Source organism: Athene cunicularia (genome assembly GCF_003259725.1).
Source record: "Athene cunicularia isolate RWA chromosome 17 unlocalized genomic scaffold, athCun1 chr17_part1, whole genome shotgun sequence".
In the NCBI taxonomy this organism is placed as follows: domain Eukaryota; kingdom Metazoa; phylum Chordata; class Aves; order Strigiformes; family Strigidae; genus Athene; species Athene cunicularia.
Window position 1 is genome coordinate 6,866,486 of NW_020799122.1, and position 25,841 is coordinate 6,892,326.

General features: G+C 45.8%; 1 protein-coding gene across 3 annotated transcripts in view; it reads right to left on the reverse strand.

The window, feature by feature from the left end:
* FAM102A (family with sequence similarity 102 member A) overlaps positions 1 to 25,822 on the reverse strand; it is a 38,294-nt gene extending 12,472 nt beyond the window's left edge. Inside the window, exons 1-5 of one of the 3 annotated variants that reach the window (XM_026860213.1) lie at positions 25,666 to 25,822; positions 23,675 to 24,312; positions 4,311 to 4,431; positions 3,969 to 3,998; positions 255 to 371 (exon numbers count right to left, since the gene is read on the reverse strand). In XM_026860213.1, coding sequence (XP_026716014.1) covers positions 255 to 371; positions 3,969 to 3,998; positions 4,311 to 4,431; positions 23,675 to 23,820 — 414 coding nt within the window. In that variant the 5' untranslated portion in view covers positions 23,821 to 24,312; positions 25,666 to 25,822. Of the gene's footprint in view, positions 1 to 254; positions 372 to 3,968; positions 3,999 to 4,310; positions 4,432 to 23,674; positions 24,313 to 25,582 lie in introns of all 3 variants that reach the window. The other 2 variants (XM_026860211.1, XM_026860212.1) reach the window with 2 other exon arrangements.
* Positions 25,823 to 25,841: the final 19 nt, after the last annotated feature.

Consider the following 25,841-nt stretch of genomic DNA (forward strand, 5'->3'; position numbering starts at 1 on the left):
CCCTTCCCCTCCCTGTTCACAGTTTCTTTGATGACAAAGAATGCTATTGAGGGTCATCGCCTGGCCAAATGAATGCCAAGATATCAAAGGGCAACTCTGATAATGGAAAGCTTTCCAAGTCAGACTAGCAGCATAAAAGCAAAATCCCGACTCTACATAACAGGACCTTCTCTAAGGCCTAGAACTGCACTCTGGCTGTGATCTTTCCAAATTCAAGAGCAGAATTTCCACAGTAGCAATACTAGCCGCTGTACCTTTAGGATGGAGTTGTCCTGTCGGGTGTTCTTGGTATCATATCCTTCCAGCAAACAGCAACGGACAGTAGATCCAGAGCCTGCAAATTCTGCCAGATTTAGATCAGCAAAGCCCAGCTGTGGCCAAGAAAACAATGGAGGGGAAGGGGAGAGAACAAAAATTACTCAATAAAGGGATACGTGGTGTGACACAGACCAGAGGAAGAGAGCATATCTGTGAGCAAGGGCAGAAACAGTCATGGCTGTGAAGACACCCTACTCTTGAGGATGGGCAGAGTCACAGTCCTAATCCCAAGCCAGGTGGACACTCGGAGGCCTTTAGGAAGCCAGCCCTGTGTGGAGGAAGGACGTACAGTAGTGGTGCTGGCCAGGACAGTGTTAACCAGCCCCCAGCCATTGCATAACCAAGGACATGGAAGGCACTAGGTCAACGATGTGGAAAAAACAGAATCACACATACACAAACATAATAAGGCACTCTTTGTATTGGGCCATCCCAGAATGCAGTGGAGCATGTGAACCAGGAGATGAAAGGATATTGTTACAGAGGAAAGTGACACCGTCCTGAAAAACAAAGCTGAGACTTTCAGCACAGTAAGCTGCAAGTCCAGAGCCATGCAGCAGTGCATGTGCCTCACCCCCACAGATGCAGCTGCTGAGCAACTCCTGGAACAGTTTCCTCAACACTGCTAAGATTTAACTGTGAGTAGTATGTTTGACAGGCAGAAAGGAAGAGAAATATTTGGAGAGATTTAGTTGTGAGCTCTCTAAACCTTCTCTAACAAAGGGGAAACAAATAGGGAAGGTGACAAAGTTGAAGTTCACAGGCAAATTCAAAGAGGGTACTGATGCCTCTAAAGGCAAACACAATGAAGAGTACTTTTGGTTTTCTGCTCTAATTCCTGGTATATTAATACAGTGGTCCAAAGAGAAAGTTACAGATTCTTTTATGCAGAGCTTTAGCAATAAAAGTCAGTTACCTCTCATCTAATCTGAACAGGAAGAGATGGTGTACACTGTATTTGGCCAAACCAGACAAGCATGGGAAGTCTGTGTCACTGCGACATACAGCTTCCACAAGAACAGGGAGAAAAGGTGGAGAAGCAGCAGCTCAGACCTAGCTGTTACTCTGTGCACTGCAGTACATTTCTCCTGCCCTGGTGTTGACAGCTGGATGATATAACTGAACAGAGAGCCCTGAACAGTAGCACCATCCTAAGGAAATGTGATGCTCTGTCAACTGTGGAAGCTGATAGGGAGTCACAGCACAAGTCACAGTCACTGCTGTATGAACCCCAGCTCCCACTGTTCCAAATCAAAAGTCTAAACCACAGTCTGCCAAGATGTATGATTCAGGGGAAAACAGCAGCAAGATTAGCATAGCTGCTTCCTCCATCCCATTCTCAAAAGGGAACAAGAGCTGATGGCAAAGGAGAAAAAAAGTGTGGGATAAAGCAGGAACCTTTCTTCAGCAAAAAAAGGAAGGAAAAAACCAACCTAACTTTCCTCCCTTCTCTTTTCCTTCTTAATGCGTTTCTCCAGCCCTTGCTCTAGATGGTCCTTTGCCTCTTCCAGCCAAGGGCTACGTTGCTTGGTGAGTATTCACTGATAAGGAAAAAATAGTGCATTTTTATCTCAGAGATAAACAGGACAGGAGAAAGTCACAAAGGGAGCTGCAATCCATCACTGTGACAAAACTGGAGGACAGAGACACGGCATGACCGCAGCAACAGAACCAACATGGCACAAGAGTGGCCCAGACCCAAATTCCTCTTCCTCCACCACAGCACTAACTTCCTTGAGAAGATCAGCATTGGAGGACAGTGTGGGAGAACTCATATGGCGTGCTGAGGTCAGAAGCTCTTCTCAGGAAGCAGACTCCCAGTATATAGAGGAAGGATCCCTTAACAAAAGGATGTTTTCAGATGTAACCTTTCAGAATAGTTTCCTCAGTTTTCCAGCCAGCTGATGGTGTGTTTCTTCCAGCTTGGTGAAAGAGTTTCCGCTTTATCAGTCCTTCCTGTTGGCTTCCGCTCTCTAACCCCTGACACTGAAGTGATATTAACGTCAAACCACAAGGTGTGTGAGGCGGTGGAAACTGTGCTGAGCACAAACAGCTCCATCACAATCAGTCCCTGCTGAAGGGGGATCAGGTAAAAAGGGCATTCACAAGTTGCATCTTCCTCTACATCTGCTACCATGATTGGAGGAGTTTTCAGTTGAATGAGTATATTTTAAAAGGTGAGGACTTGTTTAGAATTCCATTGTTTAGAATGGGAAGAGTTGCATGGACATACACTGCAGACTTCTGCTAGAAATGTTAGAAATGCCAGGTCAGTCAGTTCTGCCACGAGGACCTGACTGGAAGAAGCCTGATCCACATGGAAAGACTGCAAGGCTTACTCACCCTGTCTGGTGTGACATCCCTTCAGTTTCTGAGCTGCCAAAATGCTCAGGTCATTTTTATTTGCGTTCTAGGAGAATGTGTTTTATTCACAGAAGACTAAGCAAGATACCAGCCCTAGAGATGGTAAGTACTTCAGCTTTGGTCTCCAGTTCTGGGCTAGAGCAACTAGGTCTCTTTCAAAATGTCACTAAACACAAGTGGAGACTGAAAAAGAGGGAAGTAGGTTAGAACATGGCCTGAATAAGAGTCAAGGTTAACTCCACCATGGAGACATGCCTTCAGGCTTCCTTTAATTCTGCATTTCCAAATACTGTGGGAAGCTTGAGGATGGACACTGTGGGAGGAACAGGCTGATGCATTTACTTTGTCTCAGAGGCATGTTTCTTCCTCCAGCTGTACTGCTCTTCCTGGACAGGCAGCTCTGCAGAACAGAGGAATAACCTCCCCAGAGTGTGAATTTAGTGAAAGAGAAACTGATGGCCCTAGAGACAAGGTCCTAATTAGAAACAAAAAAGGAACGGTGTGGACTGTTGCCCTCCTCTATCACGTAGCACAACAGTACACAGGAGTGAGTGCAGTTCACCCTTCAAAGCCAGTTGTCTCCATGGTCTCAGGAAGGATATTGATTAGAAAAAGTTCTTACAAGGTTGTGTGCGACCTGAACATCTGTTTATTAGAAACCAGCAGCAGTGACTCATTTTCAAACAAACATGGTTTCAGGCTCTGTGCAAGCTCAACTTCCAAGCCAACATTGTCTCTTGATCCAGCACAAAGAGAAGGGGGTGGCCTATTGTCTCTCCCATAGCACAGGCAAGAAAGCAGGGGGGAACAAACCAAAACTAACATCCCTGCTGATCAGTTTGTTCTCTGCCTCGATGTCTCTTGTGCTTTGGAAGGCAGAGATTTCTGCTGTAGGTTTTTCCCTGCGCTCATGAAGCAGTGAGGTGCCTACCCCAGCCACAGCTGGATGCTGCACTCTGGAGAACAGAACTGGAGCCTGTGTTTATTAGTGAGATGTTGCCAGAAGCCAGAGAGTTCCCATCTGACTCAGAACTTCCCCAAAGTTTGAGGACATGCAGATCATCTTCCCAACCCCCTTCTCAATTCCATATCCAGTGCAGCCTGGATCCTGTCCCAGCAAGTTGATTTTTTTCGGGAAATTACTTAACTCAGGCTTAAACTAAGAACTAATGACCATCTCTCCAGATTGATTCACACAGCAGTCACTGGTTTCTAGTGGGTGTGAAGCACTAACAGAAGACAAGACCACCATCACTCTGCCACATTTGTCTTTTCTGTGCTCTTACCTTCGAGTATGTTTTTCCGCCCTTCAGCTCCTACAACAGGAGACAAAACAAACAGGAAAAGCAGCTATTATATGTGCTGGGGAAACAGGGGGAAAGTCATTACTCAGTCCTGGGATTTGCTCTCAGGATTTCACAAACCTCTGTCTCTCAAGGGTTACCACCACTCTGGTTGCTCCCACCATCCATCAAGCACCCTTATTGGAGAGAGGTGCTCCATTTGAGTTACATCCTGGTCCAAACAATCCTTCCTTCCCACCACTACCCATGCAATTCTTCCTGCTGCCAAAAAAAGGCAGCTAGTAACCAACACCAGTACACTGGTGGTAGAACCTAGATGCTCACCTTACGGACAGACACTCGGCAGATGCAGGGGTCCAGGAGTCCTGTGGCTGGGTTGGCACTCATTTTGCACACAAAAGTGAACTTCTTTTTCCAGCGGACACAGTTTTCCTGAACTTCCTCTCTATGAGAATGAAAAAGAAAAAAAGTCTTCAAATAAAGGTACAAATCCAATCCAATCCTGACTATTAAGTATCTTTTTTAATAACTGGCAGCCTGGCCTGTAAAGAACCTGTACAACACAGCCTGGGCTGCAACACCTGAAACTGCAGCACACAGAGGCGTTATGTTAGCATCAAGCTTTTCACCAGTCAATACAGGAAAAAGCCACCTAGGTTACAGGGAAGACTAATCATCTCATCAACAGAATTTGCCTTTAAAACTCTCACAAGCCCTCTGACATTTCCTGCTTAGCCCGTTTAGCTCATTCATTGTCTGGCCTGGGCAGAGCCAACCCCCGAACTGGGCTGAAGGTTGAACAAACTTATCTTCCTACGATGTGCCTGTTCTGCACAGCCTCTGTACAGCAAACGTGCTGTGTGTCCTGGACAGCTTGTCCTTCCCAGGCAGGCATCCTGCCTCTTATGCTGCCACTAAGCCAGTTAGGACAGCCAGCTCGAAGGAGGACAAAAATGCACGTGGAAGTGCTCCTGGGCGCACACAGACAGGACCATGGCCAAGCAAACACTATGCTTCAAATCATGCGGGGGTTTCAGACAGTAAAGCAGTCCCAGGCAGGGAGGAGGTGGTTTTCCTTGCACAGTCTCTCACCAGCCTCTCCTGATCTCCAGGGTGAGTGGAGAAGTGCATGGCTCCAGCATAGCCTGAGCTGCAGGATGAAGAGAAGAAGCCTCCACAGCACGGGAATCACTTCAGGAACAGCTCTGGTTTCTGCAGAGCCCTCAGGGGAAGCTGGAGTTCACCCTTCAAAGGAGGCCAGTTCAAAGGAGCCTGGAAATGAGGTGTGTGGGTCCTTCCACAGGGCTCTGGTTCCCCACTGATCCCTTGCAGGTCCTGATCTGTTTATAGCTCAGAGCTCGGACCTCAGCCAATTAAGTTCCCAAAGTAATGAGGGCGGGGGGGGAGGATGGATGGGAAGGCACTTTTGACAGCTATGAGCTAGCAAGTTTGCATCTTGCTCTTATCTCTCCTCTGAGTACAGGACAAAGGGGCAAGGGCACCCGATAAAGTGTTTGCTTTAGCAGGGAAAGGGAGACTTCCCACCATCTGACCCGGGCACAGTGCGAGCCAAAGAGGCTGGTGGCAAAGGGGAGAACGATCAGACTTGGTATTGCCTCAACTCTCCTGGGAGGACAGAGGGAAAAGCCATTGCAGAGCCCAATAAGCCCTTCTGTAACCTCGAGGTGAGCCCAGCGGGACAGATACCAAGGACTGGATCCTGACCCAGGAGGTCCCTGCAGTCCTCTAAGCTATTCTGTGGGACCTGAATGGTCTGGCCAAGGCAAACACAGAGAACAGAAAAGGAGAAGCTGACAAGTACCTGAAACCTGTAATCCTCTGTAATGCACATAAGGGCTGACCATCTCTGTTTAAAACATGGGAAAACAGAAGGCAGCAATTCCTTCCAGGCAGTGAACTTAAACTCCTTCCAGACAGAACTAAAGGTAGCTATTGAAGTCATTGAAAAGTGAGACATCTAAGTGCCGAAAGTACCTTTGAATCTGGGATTAATTCAAGATGAGATCTGGTTCTCATTGCTCCACTCAACTCACTCCAGCTCCTTCAGACAGGAGAAGAAACACTTCCAGAGGGATTAAAAAGGCTTTACCTATATAATAAAATATTCACCAAGCCAGCCAAATTAGGCACATTAAATTTCAGATGCGAGGTATCTTAAACGTGACTTAATAGTAGGTATCTCAAATGGCCTAAAGGAAGGAGCACTCAGATATGGATGAAAAAAAGGAATTCAACAGAACAGAAAAACGCTTGTAAACATATGTGCTTCAGAAATGCAAGGAAGGGAGATGTGATGCAGAAAACATCAAATATTTTAGCAGCATTACCTGTCTTTAAAAAAGAACTGATATTTTTTAGAGAGTGAGGCAAATGCTATTTCTAACAACACCAGAGCTTCAAACTGAATCCTGGAAGGCAGCTACAAGTGAAAGATCTTCAGAAGAGACAGGTACAACAGCACATTGCTGCAAACTTCATTTACAAATGCCGCTCAGAGCTCCAACTCCTGTCACAAGTGAATATTTAAGTGACTAAGCTCCAGCTCCTGAACGCCCATTGCATACGCCTGGCTCCCCGCAGCTGTTTCGTCGGTGGGATCAGCAAGAACTGCTCTAGCATGCGAGTTTCCTTACTCATGAGTTCTTGCTCGTATTACAATGCAGTTATGATTAAGCATCTGTTAGATGCTGCTAAGTCCAATGAGGGCTAATTACTTCAAAACATGGCAAAAGTACTGATTAGTAATAAAGAGCTCCTTCATGGCTAACAGACATTCTGCTTCTTAAGCTTTCCAAAACTGCTGGAGATACCACACAGCGCAAGGAATTAGGAAAAGGATTTGGGGGGGTTATGTTACCCACAGCACCGTGAACACAAACCCGAGCTGCAGGTGTACGCATAGCTTGGGGCTTTTTATATCTTCAGAATAGCCTGCACAGGGTGGAAAGGAGGTTACAAGATAAATTAAGAGCTGCTTTCCAGTCACAAGTTTCACAATCATTCAACAATGACTTTCAACTTTCTTTTTTACCTTAAAGAGTGGCTTTTAAGCATGGGGGCTGGGTCTGTATCCTTAGACAAGCAAGCAACAGCACTATTGTTTTGAGCCAAACTAAAAAATTAGTTCCACATTTCCAGAGGACAGCATGTGGGGAAGCAATGGGCTTTGTCTATCCACCTCACACCAAGCTATCGTTAAGTTGGTAATTAGAGAACACTAAAATAGGAAAAAAAGTGGACTCAGATGAGGAACAGTTTTGTATTTAGCTCTAGAAGATTCTCTGATGTACAATTAGGAACTATCACACAGAAACCAAACCCACACAAGCAGCATGGTGAGGGCTGCACCAAGAGAGGCGTTTCCTTCCATCCTAAACACAGGGCACCTAAAAGCAAAGCAGAAACTAACAGCTTAAAACTAGAAGTGTCTAATTCTAAGTTTTACTCTGTATTTGGAAAGCCAGAAATAGATCAGACCAATGCCTGGTACGAGGTGCCAATTCAATGGGTCTTCAGAAGTTTTATTTTTAAAAAAGCCGCCTGTACCATTTTGCAAAAAGACTCCCAGAAGGTTGAATCCCTGCCAAGCTAAGCTTTGCCCTCTTCTGACTCGAGATTTATTTGAAGCTGTGTAATTACTCTTCCAGACCTAAATATACCTCCTCAGAATAAACCAACACAACCCTGCAGCAGCTTTTGTGAAAAGTGGAGTTCCAGAAAGAGCTTCTTGGGGTCTTTCAACCCTGGAGCTGCTCATCTACCTCCAGCTCCCTGACCAGTCAGAAGAGACAGTTTACTGCATCCCCCAGCCACCATCCTACCCTTTGAGATAAGATTCACCAGAAAAAGAGCAATTAGAAGATGTTTCACCATAGTATAGTATGAATCCAAGTAATGGAAACGATACACAACAGCAGTCCACTACCCACTAGTTTCCCTACTTTTACAGAAGTAGCAGCGTGTTTGGTGAAGCCACCAAGGCCTCTTCAGGTTCAGATCTCATGAAGAGCCTTACTGCAGCTCTGGAGACAGGCAAAGGAACACACAGCAAACAGATTTTAGAGAAGTTATGTTTACCAACTGTGAATTTAGTGCCACAGACAGAGTAGCACTGTTACAGAAAGCCACAAAGCTCACTAAGAATTCAAGTTAGCTAAAGCAAACACTTCTACAAAAAGGCCACGTATACAACCCAGGCTATCTTGGGCTACCATGGGCCTCTCTCCCACATGAAAACCTAGCTAATAAAACACCAGAACAGAGATTAAAACTTCTATTTACGGACTCAAAGCTGAGTTACGCCCGACTGGGTATCATGCTTCAAACACACAATGTGCTGAAACAGTTTTGCCTCACTGAAACATTCAGAAGAGCAGATGTTTCACTCTTACATGTGACTAATGCCATAAGGGAAGACAGTTAAAAGTACGAAACATCATAAAAAGGCCACAGGCTTACTGGGAGGGCAATGACAAAAAAAAAAAGCTTTCTAATGCCAAACGTTTCAGTACAGCAGTGTGTCTCAGCCTGACATTTCATGCACAGTATCAGATGTGGGAAAACCTCAGGCTAAATCGGACGTTATATAGATAAGCACACACAAAGAGCTTCTTATTCAGATTTCCTCCTCCTCATCTACACAAAGGGGGAGGGGCAAGCTTTCCTATTTCTGATGCCCGATCCACATGCTCACTGTTCCCCCTCTCAAAGATGTGGATCTGTGTCAGATCCTCCTGCCTGCTCGCAGACTGTACTCTCCATCCTCCTCACTGGTTCACTGCTGCACGCAGGAGCACATCACTGAAGCAGCATCTCAATCTGGTAAGGCACAAGAAAGGTAACACCATTTTAAAGAGGCCAAGGAGCCAAGTCCTGGCTCAGATTCATTTAAGCGCAACGGATTGAAAAACAGCCCTTGAAGGGGCCCCAACACACTCTAGCAGTGGGTCTTTTGGGGAGGAAGGTAACACAACCTCAATGATGCAGGTACAATCCCCTCAGTCACAGAGGGAGGAAAAGAAAAAAAATAAAGTTATTTCAGCAGATTGCATCTGAAAGGCATCTTCTATAGCATTTCTTTACACAGCTCTGCTTTCAGCTGCAGAGACCCACCATTAAAGACAGCCTCATCTATTTCCCAGCACTTCCAAAGGCTGAATTAGAGCAGGATCACCGACACTCCCTTAACTCAGGATTGTTCCAGAGCTATGTTCCAGAGAAGATAGTTACTATTTTAACTAGGTTATCTAGTGCAAAGCTGTAGGAGAGACCTTTGGTAAAGGCAATGAAAAAGTTCCTGAAAAACCTGTTTCAAAACTGACTAAGATACCCAGGTCAGTAACCAATACTCACACCACTGTGCTCACAGCACACCAAAGTTTATACCATCCTACAGATACAGCAGGTCCTGCTACAGACGGCCTTAGCACTGCCTATAAAGCATAGAAAATACGAAGGTGGGTGAACATATATAAATAAAATAGAAAGTGAGCCTTCATCTAGCCATTAGCTGGTTTAGATATACGACCCAGATCCCGTAGGTATCCCCAAATAACGGGCTTAGGACAGGGCACTGCACTGCAGCACACGTATTAAAGAAAACTGTAGCTCCAAGGCTTTGCCATCCAGATGCCTGGCGAGGAAAAGGAGAGAAACCAACAGTGAACAAGATGCACCACTGGCAAACAACATAGGAAACAGCAGCGTGGGAATGTATTGCATTAGTAAAACCTCTAGGGCTGTCATCTTTATCTTGTCAAGCTCATGCAGGCCAGATGCAGGTAGAAAGCAGAAGCAAACACAATGCAGGTGCTCGGAAACTCAGTGAAAATGTGTCCCAAGAATGAAGGGTGACACACCATATTCCTTGGGGAATACCATACAGGATAATAAACACACACCCAGATACATGAACTTGCACGGAAATCCAAGTCAGTTTAACCTGGATGTGTGCAAGTGCTTTATAGCAAGTTATTTACATGGCAGGGTTTTGCCTTCCCTGAGCAGAAGGAACAGAAAGGGCTGCAAGTAGCTCCCAACAATAAAGTTACTCTGTTTTAACTGGGCTTACATCACTGACCAGAACAACTGCCAACCCGAAGAGCTGGACATCTCCCCCACTGCAAACAACCCTGTATTCTCCAGCTGACAAGTGTTGGTTGTTGTGTAGTAGACATTAGCAGTTATGATGGAAAAATGGCTCAGAGACAGATGATGCAGACTGTGTCACTAAGAGAACTAAGCAAGCCTTTGTCATCTGAAACAAGTCTTATTTGGATGTTTCACTGAAAGTGTTTTAAACAAGAGTTCAGCAGTAAGGTCATCACATCTACCGACTACTCGCAAAATTAACTTCTGAATTCCCAGCAAACCCATTCCCATGGCCCGCGGTGAAGCACACCTACCCACCCCTCCCTCTCAGCATCAGCTTACACCTGTTAATTTAGTGCTTCATTCACACTAGAGGGGAAGATACGTGTGGACTCTCTAAATGCCAAATTTGAAAAAATCAATGCTTTTAGAATGAAGTGTTCATACAACCCAGCATTTTTTGGAGGGAACAGGCAAGCTCCAACATTTGTAGAGAGCTTCACCATACTTGCTCAGTTTTGCCTCACACCTGGACATGGACATACATCCACTCCTGCTGATCGCGGGCACTGGGAGAGGTGGGGAAAGAGTGAATGTGGAAGGAAGAGTAGGGAAAAGTCAGCTCAGGAAACTAGATTCCACTTACACAGCTAACAGCACAGAGTGCGTAATGCCTATTTGACTGGAAAAGGGACAAATACAGGAAAAAGGATTAACAGCAACTGTAGAGGAAAAAAAACTAATGGAAGAAACTTCAGCCGCAGCTGAGAAACCAAGGTAAGGAACAGTCAAGACCATTTCACTGGGGGACAGGGGACGATGACAGCACCAAGTATGTGAAAGGCAAGTGAGGAAAGAACTGGAGCAAAAACAACAAGGCAAGCATGAAATAAAAACAGGATACAAAGAATGGTTTAGAAATCCTCCTTAGGAATAAGCTGGTATCTAGCAGGCAAGTGATTGTCTTTTTATGGTTTTTAACCTTATTTCCAGAAGCAGCCTATTTCCGTAGAAGCACAGCGTTTGAACTGCATATTACAGTGCCCTCCAAGGCAGTGATCAATCTTGATAAAGGTCCACTAGTACAAGCCAGGGAGTGATAATACCTACTGGAGAATGGGGGTGGCAATCAATCACCAGTAGAAAACCCTCCAGCATCAGCATTCCTAGTTGTGTGTTAACGTTAACAGCTTCTTTGAAAGGCAGTAATTCAGTTATACCTGGACTCCAGTCCTGTGCATCCAGACATGTGTCTTGTACAAGCAAGAGACATGAAATCCTGCACCTCATGCAGACTGTCCCACAGTCAAGAGTTTTCCATTGCAGTCCATCTCATGCACTCCAGATCACTGCACTGGGTAGCCACACACTCCAGTACATCCAGGGTTTCTAAAACTTAGTATTGGGGGTTATTTTAGAAAAAAAATATTTCTAACCATTCCTTATATCTAAATCTTAATACTTTTAGGGTCCTCCTAACATGAACTATGTTAAAAATACTATGTGAAACAATGGTAATTTATTAAAAAATAGCAAAAGAGTGAGCGAGTGCTACAGCAGAAGTTGCACAACAAAATAAAAATTATGCTAAATGGAGAAAGTCGAAGAATAATGACCCTTTAAAACTTAAGCTATAGAACAAGTCAGATGAGTTTTGGAAGGGTAAGTAAGGGTGGAGCAGGGAGAAGGCAAGGGGAAATAATTCTAAGAGGCTCAGCTGCAAAGCAACAAGGGACATGTACATGGCACTTTACAGACAGGACATGCTCAGCAGAGACAGTCTGCTTTGAGGGATTTATAATTTACATTGTCATCTCTAAGCAGAGAAGAAAACCAGACATCAGAAAACAAGGACAAGAAGGGACTGTAACAGTAAATGCTGTGCAATACATCTACTGTTACACACTGTGCTGAAGACAGACCAGCCCGAAGTAGCACATATCCAAGGACTTCTTGCCACATCTACAGAGCACAAGCTCTTTTTGGTCAGAGGCCAGGGATGTGTGCCAGGAGCAAAAACATCACAAGCAAAGAACCACCAAACTCTTAAGGGTAAAGAAAGGAATAACTGGATAGATGACTCAGTAACTAAAACACAAGTCTGTAATAATGTGCGTATTGAACACTGAAAGACGCATTTGCTTTTTTTGAACTGATCATGCACTGAGTCACCACACCAACTCCTACCTCTATTGTTCTGATAGACTACGTTGGAGCTGGATTAGCCAAGAACAAACCATTAGCCAGGCTGCCAAGCCCACCACCAGTGCTCTTACAAGCAAATTCACAAGTATTTCAGTTACAGAAGAAACAAAACCAGGCCTACAGTGCAGATTTCACTTCAGCCTGCCCAGGTCAGCCACCAGCTACTACATTCAGGTTGCTGTACAATGGTGCTGTATTCTCCAGCCTCTTGCTCTCATGGTTGCTCTGTGCTGCAGAAGACTGGGCTACCTTACAGTTCATACCCAGGACACTCTGAAGAACTTGCCTAACTCTGGGCATAAATACCTCTCACATCTGATTTTCCACAACTATGACCACTGAACAATCAAATGCGCTTTATGCATAAAACAAGCATGGGGACAACTTAACTAAAAAGGGCTCCTGAACTCTTACCTGCACCTCCAGTCAAGTCAGCTGGAGTTACAGGGGATGAGCAAACACAAACTGAGCGTGCCCCATGTTACTGGGGGATGGAGGGCACAGAGGGAGGGGGTGTTCAGGCTTGTTACTAAGCCAACTGCTCAGTAAGAACCACAAAAGTTGAGAGGAAAATAAAATCCTGACTCTCTCAGGGGCCTTGTGTCCTTTGGACAAATTGCAATTCGGATTTCCCCTGGAGTTCTAACAGATTGAGGAGCTAAAGCTTCAAAAGGTCCCAAATGCTTCAGAAAAATCTAAGGTTTGTTCTGTATGGATGTTTACAAGATTAAGGTAGATTAACCCACCGTGTTGCAGAGTCAATACATGTTTCTGTATCACACTGTATCTTAGAAAGCCTTTTCACTTCACTGATTATCTGTTGCTGATACATTTATAAACTTTCTTCATCCTGTAAGTATTAGCTGTCATTGTGAGAGATTCCAGATTTGCCTTTTGCTGACTGAATTTAAACTCCTAGAGAAGAAAGACAGCAATGTAAACTCCAGCAAGGAGAACTCTGATAATACCCCTACCACACAGGATACAAGACACAGCTAATAGCTCCATGATGCGAGAAAGCACTGTTTGTAAACAAAATGCTCTTATAAAGAAAAAAAGAAAGCTATCTTTCAAAACAAACAAAAAAATCCATACATGCCCCCCAAGATGAGAAAAATCAAGACATGGGTCAACTCAACACTCCAGGGATTTGCTACGATAGTAAATCTGTAAAATGAAAACCCTGAAGAGAATCAACACAACTAGAAGTAACATCCCTAACACAAGTTATGTACAGAGACAAATCTTTTTGCCTCTAAGGCAGATCTATGGCACATGAAGACATACAGATGCCAGAATAGTTAAGTGACATTTTTTGGCCAATATCAATCCTGTTTCAACCAGGAACGTTTGCCAATACAGCTGTACCGGAGAAGTCTTTATAGTGCAAATTAACCTGCACATGAGGCCAAGTTCATTTCTGGAATAATTTCATTAACACCATGTGATGTAACATCATTGCAATTTGGCTCGAGCACGCTGAAGAGCCCTTCAGTAAATGAGCTGCCTGAAGTCAACCCCAGTGCTAAAGGTAGTTTTAGTTACCCAAGAGGTAACACCCTACCATGCTCAGACATGTTCCCCTATGAGTCACTTCTATATGGTATATATTTAGTCAAAACCAATACAATAGTCCAGGAGAAAGTCCTTTATATGTTAACAGCAGCTTTTTCATTCCACAATGAATACAGGTGCTTTATGACAGTTCCTGTATAAAGGCACCATTCAGCCATACAAACCAGGTCACTGGTTTTAAGGACAAGGTACAAACACATTCTCCCTGAACCTCCGTCTCCTCCGTCAATATCTATCGCTGTTACGTTTTATCAGCAAAAAGGCTACTCAGGAGAAGAGGTTTGCAAATTAGAAGAGGCTGCTGAGTAAAGCCTGCAGCCCCCTGACTCGTCACCATACTGCTGGTGATGGGCTGAGATTTCCAGAGCCTCCCAGTCCCAATTCTCCCTTCCCTTCTGCCCTGACTCCGGAGTGTCAGGGCCAGAGTTATACCAGAGAGTCGGAGCCAGCAAGAGAGGAGAGAAAGGGGTCTGAGACAGAGCAGTTAGAACTGCTTTTGCTCCTCTGGAGCCACAGCTCCAGACAAATTAAATTCTCTAAGACCAGTATATAATGATGCAACTTGTCCTAATCAGCAAAAGATAACTTCATAAATTACATCTTTGTTAAAAGCAGAATACAGGAGAGCTCTGTATTTTGCTATAGCAGTCGGTGCTGGTTAAGCCCCTGGGAGATGTTAGCATAGGCTCCCACTGCTCCACTGCCAGGAGGATCAGAGGATCAGAGTTTTTACCTCCTCTGTGGCTGTCGCGACCAGCTGTATTTAGACACATTCCCTTGATTGTACCCTACTGAGAGCAAATGACCCTGGAGATGCCTTTCCTCTAGAAGTGATGCATACACAACATGCAGATTTGTTTTGAACAAACAGACATACTTGCAGGGAAAGCAGAAAAAACATTGCTATAAACCTACATCAGAAAAGGACTTAAAGAGAACAGTGGCCAGAGTATGATCAGCTACTCCCTGTACATCAGAAAAAAGAATATTCAACAAAGCAGAAAGGCAGCAAATGTAAGAAACAGTTATAGGAAATAAACTCCTCCACAACACAGTTTCCCTTGAGGCAAGGAGCACTGCAGGCTACTGAAGGCATAAGATGAGCAGCACCACACTTAAAAGGAATTCAACATTTATGCAGATGCAATTGCCTGGTGCTACTGAAGTATGAGATAAACCATAACAGGCCACTGACAGAATCCAGGAAAAGAGCTGTCCTGCGGAGGGGTTACTGCATAAATAATCTGTAAAAGGCAAGCAGACTACCTCTGAACAGCCCTTATTGCTTAGTCTGGAAACAGGACACTGCACTAGCTGGGGCTGACCTGGTACAGTAAGTCTTCGTCAAAGTGTGAATGCTATTGCTCCGTTCCAGGGCAATGGAGCATTAAAAGATTGGAAAAAATTGCTGAATTATAAATATCCTAGATTCCTCCCTCATATTCTGTGACACGCAGGCACGGCCTAGGTAATGATGGGAAGAACAGGAACTATCAAGAGAAGCAGAGAATGCACAATGAAAACACAGCCAAGCTGGCAACTCTTTCCCCAACCTATACACACGTGAACAAAAATCCACTGAAAACCATGATACCACACCCACCATCACATTTGCTGTTTCAACCATGGATAAAGCCTGAAAGAATCTGATGCATGGCCAGGGAAAAAATAATTCTAAGCCGGAGTTTTTCCAGACAAGTCTTTCTTTCCCCCTCTCCTGAACATTTGCAATTTTATTTTGATGAGCAATATTATCCCTTAAGGACTGGAAACAGAACTGACTGGCAGAGAACAAGACAATCGGAAACCTTTGGTAGGGTTCACTCTGGCCTCCCCATTTTGTACTCCTCACACTCACGCACTGCAGGAGAAATGGAAACTAGCAAGCAGGCAGGAGGAGCACAGGTAGGCATGTGCTGACCAGTCTCATGTGGCAGCTGGCTGAGGGAGTTGATCATTAACTCAATATCCATTAGTGAAACATCCTGCTGCAGTCAATTCATACAAAGTTTTATTCTGGAAGCAAAATGGAAGTATGTGACTACCCCAAACTGAAACCCTGAGGCCACATCCCTTTCACGAGGTTTCCTATTACAGGTTCTTTGATCTGCTTTTCCATTGCAAAGCCAGACTGGAGCATAATGTTTGGTAATTTCTGAAAGGCACTAAAGAAACCTTACATTTTGTTTTCTACACTTGGTACACTGAATGGCAAGAAAAGGGACTTGCCTCACTGAGGCAAACATACAGTTCTAGGAAACTGCAATCCCAGAAGAAAGTTTTCTAGCTTTAGTTTATTTCAGAGAGCACATTTCAGGCTTGATACCAACCACATGCAGAGGTGATGGTCTCTGTAGGTCTCTAAAGCTGCACTGCTAATTAGTGCTGCAGCTTTCTAGCCCTTCCAGGACAGTAAATCCATATACTGTCTTCCTTCCTCCCATGTAAGCACCCTCGGTGCTTTCAGGCTGAACAGACAGGGTTCATTTCTTATTTAGAATGCAGCATACAGCAGTAAAAGTATTTTTAGCTTCAGTCCCAATCTACTACTACAACACAGAACTCCTTCAAGGTCTCCTCTCACCAATGAAGTATGATAAATTCAGCCAAAGGAAGGGCATAATCCTGCCCTCTTGACAGCTCAGCTACTTTCTATCCTCAGGGAAAGCATCCGTTATACAGACTGTATATGCTATTGCTTATCTAGAACATCCTGTCTCTTCCACACTTGCCTCCTCCCAATCCCCTCATCTCCATGTGCTTCCTCTTTGTTTTCTTCCTCAACCCCATTACCCCATCCCATTTCCTCATCTCAGCCTTATCAATTGAGCTACACGGGAGACCCACGAGAAGCACGTGAAAGTGACATCCATGAAGATCAGCAATTGTGAATCCTGCAGAACAATTCCCTTTCTTGCTCATCTGATTAAAAATACACCAAACAAGAGGGCTGTTCATCCAGGGAACACAGGCACAACTGTTTGTTTAGTGGGAAGTGCCTTTCAAATCCAAGCACTAAAATGAGATGCTGAGTTCCACTGTATGGTACCAGAGAGATCATGATGCCGAGTCCAGAGTGACGACAGCGATGTGTATCATGTCTCCCAGCATGTTCACAAAGGCATAATATGAATAAACTGCAAGAAAAAAAAGCAGCCTCTCATCCCACAGGGTAAGCAAGCTGCTACTGGGGTGGGCTGACACATCCAGCCACGTGAAATAACACCTGAAATATATCAGTAATCAGTGCTGTAAAGGTGATTGAGATCACAGGCCATGACAGAAGAAACAAGCAGGTCCAAATGTTGATCCAGGGCACTCCTAAAGACTCCTGTTTTATTACAGAATAAGCCATAGCTACAAAATACCAACCCATTTCAGCGCAGGCTGTAAGCCCAACATTGAGCCAGCAGCCCACAGAGGATGCAGAACACATCCTGTTTGAAAAAGGGAGGCCACGTACAGAGAGACATCCGTCTGTCCCTGCATGGATGAGACCTTACAGAGCCGAGTGCAGGTGGATGCTGCAAGAGCTCCTCATCCCACTCCGGCAGGCTTCCGAGCAACAGACTTGCCCTGAAGCGAGGGAGGTTTCTGATCTGAGGGAGACACTGGGTTCTTCCCTGAAACTCTACCAGTTGTAGCTTCCTGCAATAAAATAATAATAAGAAATAAATCTGTACCTACCTCATTTATCGAGAAACTGGTACCAGAACAACTTGCCATTGGCAACTTGTGGCCTATTAAAATACCAACCACTGCGCAGTGAGAACAGAGGCTCCCAAAGGCATGCCCGAATTCCTCAGAAATACAGCTACAAAGCTAGAGTCAACACCGATGGCAGATCAAGAGCACAAAGAATAAACAGTCTGGAAGCCATTTAGGTTTTCCCCTGTATTTCAGAAATACCTCCTACCTTCCCTTGTCCTCAGCCAGAGCTGATGGCATTGCCACCTGCAAATCAAAGTGGGCCACAAGGCCCCAGTCTCAGAGTAGAACATTAATTTCCAGTGAGCATTTTTTTGAGCCAAGGGCTGCTTAAGTCACACAGATAATAGGCTGTTGCTAAGAGTTAGCTGTCAAAGCAATGCCAGTTCAGTATCAGCGACGAGGGGGAAGTTTGAAAGCCAGCTGTATCTGAACATATTTACTGATGCTGTACACACAGCCTATCAGTTACAGGGCTTTAGATTACAGCTTCTGGTCAACAAAGCAGCCCCTGCCTGAGCAACAGCAGGCAGAACAGGAGTCATAGCATTAACAGAGACTGTTCTTTACTCAAGAGGATACAGCCCCCGTGGCAGGAAAGTTTTCACCTAATTCTGCTTGTTTTGCGACAGGCTCCAACGGGGTGACTGTCGGAAGAGGCAAGTCCAGCACAAAGCAAATCAACCCCCCCGCCAAGCCTCTGCAGTCAGACCCCGCAGGTGTAGCAGCCAGAAGCCCAGAAAGCGATAGAAACGGTCTGCAAACTCAAAGTGCAGCCTAAGATCGTTTGTGCCAGGGAACCCTGAGGTGCTGTATCACTTCTGCACTTTTTCCAACACCCTCAATTGCCAGAGGTTAAAGCTCATCCACTGCTTCTGCTTTCACACCTTTCACCTACATTTAGCTATGCTGCTGGAATGAAACCCTTTTTCTTCATCTTTGCTGTCTAGTTTTTCTGTATTTGTTTCAGAATGTAGGCAGTGCAGGTACTGTGCCTTAGTATTATTCTGAATTAGGTTATGTTTTATTGCAAATCATTTCTCGAGGCCATATTCAAATGCCTCCTCCATTAACACCCCCAAAGCCCACTCCTGAGGCTGCAGCCAGGAAAGAAGGATGTTAGCATGGCAAGCTGCTCTGGAGCATTAAAACTCTCTCTCTTGATCTGTGTATTAGGAATATATTTACACATAGGGAAGGTCTACATTTTCAGACATGTCTGCAACAACAGCATTTTTAAAATATGTTATCACACCACATGTTCTAGCCGAGGACAGAGCCAAGTGCATGTCGTCCTAAAATATGGAACCAGCAGAACAGTTTAGAGCCACAATCAAGTTCCTTCCTCTACTACAGCCTGGCAATCCCACTGAAATCAAGAGGCAGAACTCAGCCAGTGATCCTCTCACTACAGCTAGTTTTCTGACTCTAGAAGAAGCTGTTTGGTTACCTAAACTTTGTTTTAATGCAGACAGTGGTGAAGATTTAGATCTCAGCTGGGCTGAATCAGTCCTTTAGTCTCTGATTAACCAAACAGTTAACGATTTTCCAGTATGAATGAGCCAAACACGATGAACCCCAGTTACCTGAAGGATCCTGTGTAATAGCAGGCACAACGACTATTTACATGAAGACAGTGAATTAGTTGATTTCCAACTGTCATCACTGAGACACGGCTGCATTTCAGAGGCAGTAGGACTTGCACCTCCCTTCACAAAGGTTTCTCAATCACCAGCTGTGTGTTAGCAGGGCAATGCTTCTCCCCTTTTATCTATGGCCTACAGAAATGAAAAAGTTGTATATACCACTAAGACATAATGATGTTTTGCATCCCACCAGCTGAGGAAAGCAAGTAGCTTTAGGTCTGTACCTACGTAAGGATGACAAAGCCTCGCTTACACAAAAGCTGACCTCAGTCCACCAGGAGCTATCGGTATGAGGTGCCTTCCCAAATATCAGCACTTCCTCTGGCATTTTAGATGCAGCTTTACACAGACACACACAAAAAAAGCAGCATGTAGTGCAGGAAGTGGCCTTTCACTCTTACTCAATTAAAAATTGCAAGGCTAAGAACATTCTCGGTACAGGCTTACAGCACCAAAATACTTGGAGGCCAGACCACCCTAACAGGGTCAAGCTCTTCCCAGATCAAGCCTGCATGCAAACAGCTGCTGGGTTGCAAGAGACAAACTGTGTTCTTTGGTTCAAACTGGTGCAGGAGGGCCAGGATCAGAAAACCAAGCTGAAATGCTGCATGTGTTTGGAAAAGCATGGTCCCAAAGGAAACAGTCTGAAGTGCTTTCAGAAGACAATGAGGAAGGTGGGAAATGCCCTCAGAGTTGCTCCACTCATGCAGTCTTTCCTGTAGAGTCAGCCAGGGGCTTTTAGAGTACAATCCTCTCCTTCAAATCCAGAAATACCAGAGTGAAACCGTTGGCACACTAACAGAACAACGTAGGATGAAGTGTCAGGAGTCTGTGGATAACACCTGGCTTTCCACTTCCTTCACATCATGCACCGACATCGCTCACTGCCAACACGCAGCCAGAAATCAATCAGCACCAAGGTAAAGAGCATCTGGCTGTCACTCAACATTAACTGACACTGTAAGCAGAGAGGGGGGGAAATTTAATCAAATCTTCCTCTTCTATGATATCCAAAGATGTAAATGTAGCTTTAGGCACTCCTTTGGACATCCAGGCTCCTGCCTGCACCAATCCACAGATCCAAACCCTCCTGATGAGCTTATTGTATCATCTCTCTAGGAACAAAGATGCACAACACCCCCCCTCCAAAGCTCCAAACTGGTACAAAACGCAGCAGCCCATCTGCTTCACAAAACCGGTTGCCATGAATACATCCCTACTGCTCTGTGCCTGCTATTTTTAAAGATACTTGGGAAGCAACTGAATTCACTGGTGGTTGTGCTATTTAAGTATCTGGATGAATACTATTCAAGGAATATATCGGTACCTCTTGGGGGGGGGGGAAATACAGCACCTGCCTGGCCTACACCTGGTTCAGATGCATTTTCAGAAGGCCAGCTTCTGTGATCCAACAGCACAGCGATAAACCCACAAACAATAGAGGCTTTTCACGCAGAGCATTGTAAACTGAAACAGGCGAGTCTTATTTTCAGAAGCCCTGCCAGAGCGTAAGGAGACTTTAAAAAGGGCGGGAAAAGGACAAGCAATACGGTGTTTACAGCTGCAGCTTCAGTCACTAAAATACCCATGGTTTAATGCAAGGCCTGAGCACAGCAAGTGTGGAAAAATGGTACCGGTCTGCAAGAAAAAAAAAGAAAAAACCAAACCAGAAAACCCAAGAGGCAGATACCCAAAGCTGAATGTGCTGACAGGACCTGGACTTTTTCCAGAGTGACTTGAATTCCTAAGAGTGTTAAGTCTTAATGCATTTCAAACAGGTTCCCCTCCAGCCCGGCTGCTTTGTCGCAGCCTGGGCAGGGAGGTACTAGCAGCTCACAGCCTGGGAGGGGTCTGGGCCTGCACCCCACTGGCCCCACAGCACCAGGCTGCAGCAGGTAAGTGCCACTCAGGCTGAAGTGGACTTGGGACCAGGACAGGCTGACTGGAGCTGGCAGTCCAGCCTCCCACTTCTGCTCTGCTTACAGGTCAAATTAACCCAGTGCCACCTAGCAACTCACTGGATATATCATATCCCCAGCACTTGCCACAGACATGCAAAAGCTGCCAAGTGAGTCTATTATAAATAACCTGAGAAATCCTTCTCTGGAGATTGTTACAGTCTCAAAAAACACTCTTTCCACGTTGTAAGTCACTTAAGAAAAAAGAAAACTGATTTAGCATGTCCTATGAAGGGTTCCTATACCTACTTCTTTTCCCCATTTACAGACTCTAAATGACATGAGACACCTTGTTCAGATCAGTTCCCTGAAAACTCACTGGCAGGAAGAGCCACTGCTCTGCTTGATCATAGCTGCATACCTCCTGTTGCCACAGAACACAGAAGAAGCCCAAATCGATTGCAGAGCAAACACCAGACTTTTTTTACATAAGCAGCTCACATAAGATGACCTGACAGACATTACAACCTCAAATGTAATCGTTTTTGGAAGTGGTTGATTTCAGAGAAACAATCGCAGATCCTAAATAATGAACACACTTCTAACACATGGACACAGCATCTCCTTCCCTTTAATCCTTCCCCAGATTCAAAGAGTATCAAAAAGGTCATGGAAATGACTAGAGGAGTGTAGAGCAGAGCCAAGGCATGATCTGGGAGCTTCTCCACATGGTAACTCTTCTCCCTTAGTGTCCCTGGAAATTCATCCCTCCTGAAGTTTCTCTAACTGCAATAGGGGAAAATATTTGGAAAAGGTCAAATGACTCAATACCACCAAGACCCATAACTTTTCAAGCAGGAACAGGTTTCCATGTGCTTTCAGTTAGAGCACAGACAGGTTAGGGGAAAGGCGGCAAACCCAACAGCCTACTTCCCCTTTGCTCATTTATAAGCAATCAAGCCAGTTGAGAGTAATGTATGCGTTTGGTTTAAATTACAGATCATTTTGCTGCTGGAACACATCTGCAACGCACCGTGCTGAGCGAACTGCTGAACCCCAGCCAGCTCAGAAAACAACCCAATGCAACCCAAACAGCTGGCAGCATCAGCAAGCCCCAGCGACGGCTCCTAGAAGTTGCTTTCAGGGACAAGGAGTGGGAGAACGACATTTCTCAGCACAGGCTTTTCTTGAGACACCCTCCAGTTCAACTCATTTTATTATGACTCCAGGAAGCAGAGGGGTTAATTTCTTTCCAAGTTCACATACTGTTTGAATTCCTTAGATAAGCTGCTTCCACCAAACACAAGGATCTAGCCTCAGGGGAGAACACTGTAAGGAAAAGCTCTTTTGATAGATTTTCTTCAAAAGAGAAATTAATTCAAAGTCCATTTTTGGAGGTGTGCCACACCTTCTACAGACTTTGGATGAGGTTGTACGGTGCCTCTGGAAGAAAAACCAAGCTTTGAGCAATGCCCCACCACTTCTATTTGCAAGACAAATGTTTTACACTTGCCCAATAAAATCTCTCCTGGAATAAGAAAGCTCAGTGCATAGCACCACAAAGAGGAAAACCAGACCAAACCAGGCTTTAGCTCTGGGATAAAGCAGTTAACAGCTAGCACAAACTAATCCTGTACCTTTAAAACTGAGCAGTCACTCAGGAAAGCAAAAAAACAAGTTTTGAAAGCCACTGAAGGCTTCCTTCACATCTTGAGGCAGAAAGAAAGCAAGTCCGGGCTGTTACGGAATTCACGTTTGCATACTGCTGGTGATAATCTACGCGCATAGTTGGAAACAAAGCAAAAACAAGTTTTTAGTAGCAATTAGCAGCAGGAGTGGGGACAGACCTGCCTGAAGGAGTCAGAGAAATGCCAATAGACAATGGCAGAACAACCTTGTAAGATGTGCAGCAGAATGACCCCAATATGACAGATCACATAAGAAGAAAATATTGAAGCTATAAACTTGGACACACAATGGCATCAATTCAAGGAGATAAACTGCGATTTTAACACTGACAACTTTGACTTCAGGCAGCAGTTTCCCCTTGCACAGCAATTTGCAATGCAAAGCAAGCTACTTCCATTCTTACCAAGAAGAGTAATTCAGAAGCAAAAGGGGAGAGCAAAGTTGGGAAGGGTTGATTTGTTTCTATACAGTTTTCTACAGGGTTGAGTTTCAATTCAGGCATGAAAGCAATATAGCATGGGATCTGAAATAGTTGTGAGAACTTGGGCAAGGAGGGGGGGAAGGATTTAATTGACAAACCCCAGCCCCTTGCAAGGGAATGACCTCCCACTCTCTCCACACATCTCTGAAAAATGCAATCCAGCTCTGATCAGCCACCACCACCCAGGTTCAGAGCTCTCCAGCTATGTTCTTCCTCCGCTCCAGAGAATGATGTGGCATGTGAGGCCCAACAACAGAACTATTAAAATACCATCAAGGGGTAGGCAAGTGGTAGCCATATGCTAAACCGCTCAAATGAAGAATAACCAGGGAAAAAAGCACAGCCAGGAAGTTAAGTCTGCAAGCAGCTTCTTACCTGGTAGATAAGCTAGCAAAGTCTCCTCCATCTAGCAGCCTGATTTTGCAGAATAGAACCCCATTCACAAAGGGGACTGCAGTCAGCTCTTCTAGAGTGAAACTCGTCTGAAACTTGAATTTCTTCTTCTTCATCAGGAAAGCCATGGGCAAATTCAGCGTGGAAAGCCCAGGACTTCCAAACAAGACCAGGAAGGAGGCTGAAAACACACACAGACAAGCAGAGGAAGGGCACTCGTTCCAGGAGCACAAGCAGGGAGTAAATTCCAGTTCAGTTACAACGACGGCCCAGCTTCAAACGCACAATTCTCTTCTCTTTGGTGGTCGGATCTGGCTGTGGGATCATCGCCACGGCAGGCTTCAGGTGAGGAGGAAGAGGTCAGATTAAATCTCTGCAACATCTCCAAGGGAAAAGGGAGGGAGAGAAGTTGTTCTCAGCTCCAGACCAGCAGGAGCTGTCCCAGTTAGAGGCTGCAGTGCTCAGTCTTCAGCACAACCCCTCCAGAAAGCATCTCTTGTGGGAAGAAGTCATCTTGAGTCTCTGAAGAAGCCTTAAGTCTGCGGGCAGCACATTCAGAGAGCTTCCAGTTTCTATCTCCTCCTCTTGTGCAACTCCTTGATACAGGTCTTCGGGTCAGCCTTTGGGAGGGAAATGAGTAAATTAGTCCCAGCCAGTCTGGGGCTCCTCCTCCTCCTCTAAAACCTGTTTGGATGGGTAATATTCAGTCCAGACTCATACCAGTCTTAAGAGGTATGGCCCCAATTAGCCTGGCCCCAACATCCTCTTTCCCCTTTTTGCCTAGAGCAAGCTTCACTGTTGTCATCCCCCTCGTAATTTGTTTTGCAAAGCAGCTAATAAAAATCTGCTCTATTTTCAGCCATCATCTTCAGAAGCAGTTTACAGAGCAAGATCAGTCTAACATGTAGTCTAGCAAGAGTAAGCAAAAGCTGTCTCAAGAAATGCAAAAATCTGTTTCTTTTCTGTATTTCCGACCAGCCCTAAGCGTTAGCACCTGTATCTTATAAATGGAGAAAGCAGCACAGAGGAAAAAAAAAAAACAACAGTCTGCTCCAGATTACACAGCGTAACAACCGAATCAGGTCATCTGGCTGTCCAATAGCGAGGCCCACCGAGCATTCTGCCTTCCCCCAGCACCAGGTCCACACCAAGCCGTGCCCCACACAATTCAGTTTTGGGGCTGAAGTCGGTAATTTCATTTAAGCAACATCTAAGCCAGGGAGGCAAGAGCTGATTAGCATCTAAAAGGGACGAGGTTATGAACACCGGGCAGTAAACAATCCTCACCAATACTCAGAATTAATGACTGCAAACCAACGCGGGCAAATCCAGCAGCTCTGTCCGCTGGGCCCCGGCACCTCCGCAGAGGCACAGCTCTCCTGTGGCCACCAGGAGCGGAGCGAGGGGGCAGATTGGTGACTGCTCCGCACCACCAGCCCCTCTGCCCCTGCGCTGAGCTGTCGCTAGGTCTCAGCCTGCCTTCCGCACCCCCAGACTGTGCACCAAGGTGCAGACAGGTCTCAGCCCACCTCTGGGCCCCGTGGACCACACACCAGGCTGCAGCGAGGTCGCAGCCTGTTCCCTGGCACCCCTGGGCCACGCACTGAGCTGTGGTCAGGTCTCAGCTCGCTGAGCCATGGGCTGAAGCAGTGCCCAGGTCCAGCCTGCCTCCCGGCCCTGTGAACCACAGAGCAGACTGCAGCCAGGTCTCAGCCCCTCTCCCAGCCCCAGGGGTCACGCACTGGACCGTGACCGGGCCACAGCCCGGCTCTGGCCCCAGGAACCGCGCTCCGAGCTGCAGCCAAGCCTCAGCCCCTCTCCCAGCCCATGCACCGAGCTGCAGCTTGGTCTCAGCCCCCCTCCCGGCCCCTCAATCACGAGCTGACCTACGGGAGGTCTCAGGCCGCTTCCTGGCCCTCTGCACCGACCTGCGACCCGGTCCCGGCCCGGTCCCTGCCCGGCCCTGCTCGCACCTCCTGCCCTCTCCTCGCACGGCCGCCACAGCCACCGCTGCTCCCCGCCACAGCCGCCTCTGCTAGCGCTACGCCAACTGCGGCCGCTACGCCAACGCCGCAGGCAGCCACAAGGCAGAGCAACCCCAGCACGGCGCTTCGGGAATACCGGCCCGACACTACGTCTGTCTCTTATA